Raw genomic sequence first — 5,376 nt, 5'->3', positions numbered from 1 at the left:
TAATTGTTATATTATTTGAATGCATCTTTTGAGTAAGCATATTCATGCATCATAAATGTTATAAGTATGATATAGAGAAATGAATATGCATGTTTATTTTTCATGTATGATAATTATAAGCGTTATAATTAGAAGAGAAATGAACTTTGCATTGAGCATGACATTACTTGGATTAATATAAACGTTATATTTAATCAAAGTCGTCATAATGCAAATGAAAAATATTTTGACAAATTTATTGTTTTATAAAGGTCATAAGTTTAATGAATTAGATTAAAATCAATAATCAAGAGTTGCATGTAAACACAAGTTTTTTTTTTTTTTTGTTTAAAATTGATTCACTTAGACTTATGTTAAACGCATTTCTAATGAGATTAGAAATAGGTTAATCTTTTAATTCGTTTTAATAGGATTAAAATGAGCTTGGTTAAAAGATTAAATTTATAAAATAATTACCCATAAGGGACCTTTATCTAAGGAATGCTCTGTCTAGGCTGAGGTTCTTAAGCTGAAGAAAACAAAACACCTCTACCTGGGAATGGAATGGAAGATGAATTGGACAAATATTTTATAAGTATACAATAAGTGATTAATTTCATTAAAAGAGTTTAATGAACAAAGACACAAATTGTTAAACTATTCAATATAGGCATTATATTGAACAAATTTAACAAGGACTTAGCTAAAATAATTTACCCATACTTTTTCTAGGTTAATAAACCCAAAATTTGAACACTTACTAAGAGGAAAAAGATATATATGATATGTCGTTTTTCACTCACGTTCTCGTAAAGAGTTCAAAGGGTGAGATTCATGTTCAGGGTCGTGGTGCCCTGGCGTATCCTCCCTTAAGAAGGTATTTGCATGGGTCAATATCAAGGTGAATGGAGAAAGTGTTTATAGTAAGTGGGAGAAGGACGTGTGATAACATATCCTGCAATCTTCTTCATTAGTTTGTAATGTTTCTTTCATGCTCGACCTCGTGGTGCCTTGGGCGCATCCTCCCTTAGGAAGGTATTTACATGTGAGAATGCATTACAAACTCCAGAAATGGATAAGACCACTAGAACCAATTACACCAATTATGTTTTTCCCTGAGGCAGACTAGTTGAAGTGGGGTTATAGGGTTGAAAATGAAGGGTTAACACTTACGATAAAGCGTTAAGGCAGTTATGATTTATTGATAAAATGAATGGTAATTAAATATTATATGAATAAGAAGTTATTCTGGGATAATATTTGATTGAGAGTGTCTCATTTCAGTGATAAGGAAAAACTATGCATCCTTTGGTGGCATTTATTCCAAATCATTGAATGTATCATTGCAAAATTTAATGATGTTGGGGTTCATTAATTTTTGCTAAACTGATTGGATAAAAATGAAAAATGAATTTTTGCATAAGTGTCTTACATAAGTAATTTTTTTTTGTATCAACATGTCCAGCTCAATCGTTACTTTGCTTGGTGCCAAAAAATTAACTGGAGAAAATTATACAACTTGAAAAAAATACGATGAATACAGTTTTGTTAATGGATGACCTCAAATTCGTTCTCATGGAGGAATGTCCTCCCAGTCCTTGGGCACAACGCATCACGAAATGTTCGTGATGCTTATGAGAAGTGGATGAAGGCCAATGATAATGCAAAGGTCTATAATTTGGTAGGTTTATCTGAAGTCCTGGCCAAAAAGAATGAGACAATGATCACTGCACGTCAAATCATGGAATCATTACATGACATGTTTGGAAAACCTTCCTCACAAGCCACGCATGATGCTCTTAAGTTTATCTTTGGTGCACAGATGGCTGAGGGATCTTCTATTAGGGAATATTTCCTTAATATGATGAACCATTTCAATACCGTTGAAATGAATGGAAGTCTCATAAATGAGCCAATTAGGTGAGCTTTATCATGTAATCGTTGCTGGACAGCTTTCTGTAATTCTGTAGCAATTGTGTTATGAAGAAAATTGACTACAACCTCACCACCCTCCTTAACGAGCTACAAATTTTTTAGTCTTTAATGAAAGCCAAAAGAAATAAAGGGGTGGTAAATGTTGCCTTCTCCAAATATGAAAATTTTCATCAAAGGTTAGACCTCTGGAACTAAATCTGTGTCTTCCTCTTCATCTAATGTGAAGAAGTGGAAAAAGAAGAAGGGTGGAAAGAAGTGTAGGATCTAAAGGCAACACTAGGGGGGAGGAATAGGGTTGACTACCAATTTTTTTTTTTTTTTTAAATAATTTTATCTTCAATGCTCAATAAAGTTAACCTACTAATTTGATTAAAGACAATTTATGCAAGACAAAACTTAAATCATGCAAGCTATGATAACTTCAAATTTAAAGACAATTTAATCAAGGATAAATTTAAATAACACACTAAAAATTAAATCATGCAATTTGGAAAGATTAAAAAAATAACTAAGACAAGAAGCAAAAAATTTGAAAACAAGAAATAAAAAAGAGAGAGGAAGAGAAAACACCGAAAATTATAGTGGTTCGGCAAATTGCCTACTCCACTCTCCAAGACTCCTTCTTGGGTATTTCATTAAGTGATCCTCTTGTAGGTGAGGACCAAACCGACACATGACCTTCTTTTTCCTAGGCTAAAGAGAAACCCAAAATTCTTTTTACTGGTTCAGGATCAAACCAATTTCTTTTTCTCATAACCCAAGGTGTACCCATACCTTAATACAATTCCTAAAAATTAAAAGAAGACCTCATAATATTACCTCTTAAATGCTCACAAGTTGAGCACTCAGAAAAAAAAACCCACAAAAAAAACTCTAGGTCAATTTAGGAGCAAGGAGGACAAGAATTTGAAAGTAGGGAGAATTGAGAGCTTAAGACTTGATAGCTTTTGGTGTGTGTATGAAGAGTAAAGGGTGGAGATTGAATAAAAATAGAAAAGGAAAGGATTTGTAATTAAGAGAGGAATTGAAAAATTAGAATTATTGAGATTTGGAGAATAAAAAAGGATTTGAAGGATGACAATTTAGAAAGGAAATCAAATTTGAAAATGCTGAAATTTGGTGAGAATTTGGAGAAAATTGGATCAGGAAATTAAAGGAAAATAAGAATGAAAATAAAAAAATAGTCGGGTGAAATGGGCACCACGCACACAGGGGAAGAGATTGAGCGTCACGCGCCGCATTCTATGAAGAAATCGCAGGCACGTGCGACGCACGCGCGCGTGAAGCTGGGTGACCGCCACTTGTCATTATCTCATTCGTCCACGGTCGCCACATCACTGCCACATCATGTGCCACATCATCGCCACACAACAAAAAGTGGCCGGTTGGAATGCCACATCATCTTCCACATCATCAATATTGACCGTTTGTGTGCCACGTTAGCCGCTATGTCGGATGCCACGTCAGCAAGGTGCCACGTGTCACCGCTACGTTGGATTTCCTCTCCAATCTTCTTTGATTATAACTTTCTTGTTTGAACTCCGATTTGAACGATTCAAATTGCGTTGGAATCCTCTTTCCGAGCTCTACAAGATAGTGATTCTAAAACACTGAAAATTTTAGTATAAAAAATCTGAGATTGTTATCATCAAAATACTTGGTTTGATTGAAGCCCTAAAACTAACAAGAAGGATAAAGCCACCACTACTGTTGCTGTCCAAAAGGGGAAGAAGGTCAAAGTTGCAAAATGAACTTATTATCGTTGCAACCAAGATGGGCATTGGAAAAAGAATTGTCCAAAATATTTGGCCGAGAAAAAAGAAGGAAAAGGAAGGTAAATATGATTTACTGGTTCTGGAAACATGTTTCATGAAAAATGATAACCATACATAGATACTTGATTCAGAAGCCACTAACCCCGTTTGTACTTCTTTGCAGGAAACTAGTTCCTGAAAACAGCTAGCGGTGAAAGAGATGACTCTACGGGTTAGAATAGGAAAGGTTGTCTCAGCAGTTGCAATTGGGAATTTGAAGTTGTTTTTTGAATCAAAGTTTATGTTGTTAGACAATGTTTACTATATTCCTAATTTTAAAAGGAACATGATTTCAGTTTCATCTTTGGTAGAACACTCTTTTAATGTATCTTTTATTCGAGATAAAGGGTTTATCTCAAATTATGGTATTAATATTTGTTCTACAACAAACGAAAGCAACTTATATGTACTAAGGCCGTCAGTATCTAAAATGCTCCACAATATTGAAATATTCAACATTGCAACCACTAAAACTAAAAAGAGAAAATTTTCTCCTAAAGATGATGCTCATCTTTGGCATCCAAGAAAAGGTCACATTAATCTTAATAACATTGAGAGATTGGTTAAGAATGGACTTCTAAATGAGTTAGAAGAAAATTCTTTACATGTATGTGAATCTTGTCTAGAAGGAAGAATGACAAAACATCCTTTTACTGGAAAAGTTTATAGAGCCAAAGAACCCTTGGAACTTATACATTCAGACTTTGTGGTCCCATGAGTATAAAAGCTGGAGGAGGGGGGGGGGGGGGGGCGGTTAAATATTTTATCACTTTTATGAACCATTATTCAAGATATTGGCATGTTTATCTAATACAACATAAGTTTGACACAATTGAAATGTTTAAGGAGTATAACACTGAAGTTAAAAATTTAGTAGGTAAAAATACTAAAACACTTCAATTAGATCGAGGTGGAGAGAACATAGATATTGAATTATAGAACTATATGATAGAACATGGAATCACGTTTCAACTTTCAGCACTTGGTACACCTCAATAAAACGGTGTATCAGAAAGGATAATAAAACCTTATTGGACATGGTTCGCTCTATAATGGACTATGCTTCTCTACCTATCTTGTTCTAGGGTTATGCAGTAGAGACCATAACTTACCTTTTAAACTAGGTTCCATCAAAGAGTGTTACTGGAACACCATTAGAATTATGGAGAGGTTGTAAAAGTAGTTTACGACATCTCAGGATTTGGAGATGTCCAACACATGTGCTTGTGGAAAATCCAAAGAAATTGGAACCATGTTCAAGATTATGCCTATTTGTAGGTTATTCTAAAAAAATGAGAGGTGGTCTGTTCTTCGATCCAAAAGAAAATGAAGTATTTGTATCTACAAATGCTACTTTCTTAGAAGAGAACCACATTAGAGAACATAAGCCGGGGAGCCAAATCATATTAAATGAAATTTCCAGAGAAACTACTGAAACTTCAACAAGAGTTGTTAAAGAGTTGAACACTTTAATAATAGTCGTTGATGTTGTTTCATCTAGTCAAATACATCCTTCTTAAATGTTGAGAGAGCCTCAATGTAGTGGGAGGATTGTACCCAACCTACTCACTATGTTGCTTTAACAGAAACTCAAACCATCACATTAAAAGATAAGGTTGAGGATCCATCGTCTTATAAGAAGGCAATG

The 5,376-nt window shown here is 34.2% G+C and overlaps 1 protein-coding gene across 1 annotated transcript; it reads left to right on the top strand.

Moving 5' to 3' along the window:
* The first annotated feature begins 1,534 nt into the window (after positions 1–1,534).
* LOC150037010 (uncharacterized) lies at positions 1,535–1,903 on the top strand. The gene has a single exon (XM_090311847.1). The coding sequence runs from the start codon at positions 1,535–1,537 to the stop codon at positions 1,901–1,903; it is 369 nt and encodes a 122-aa protein (XP_090167973.1).
* Positions 1,904–5,376: the final 3,473 nt, after the last annotated feature.

Source organism: Benincasa hispida, chromosome 3 (genome assembly GCF_027475165.1).
Source record: "Benincasa hispida cultivar pf3 chromosome 3, pf3_genome.v1.1, whole genome shotgun sequence".
Classification (NCBI taxonomy): domain Eukaryota; kingdom Viridiplantae; phylum Streptophyta; class Magnoliopsida; order Cucurbitales; family Cucurbitaceae; genus Benincasa; species Benincasa hispida.
This window is presented reverse-complemented; position numbering and strand designations above follow the sequence as displayed.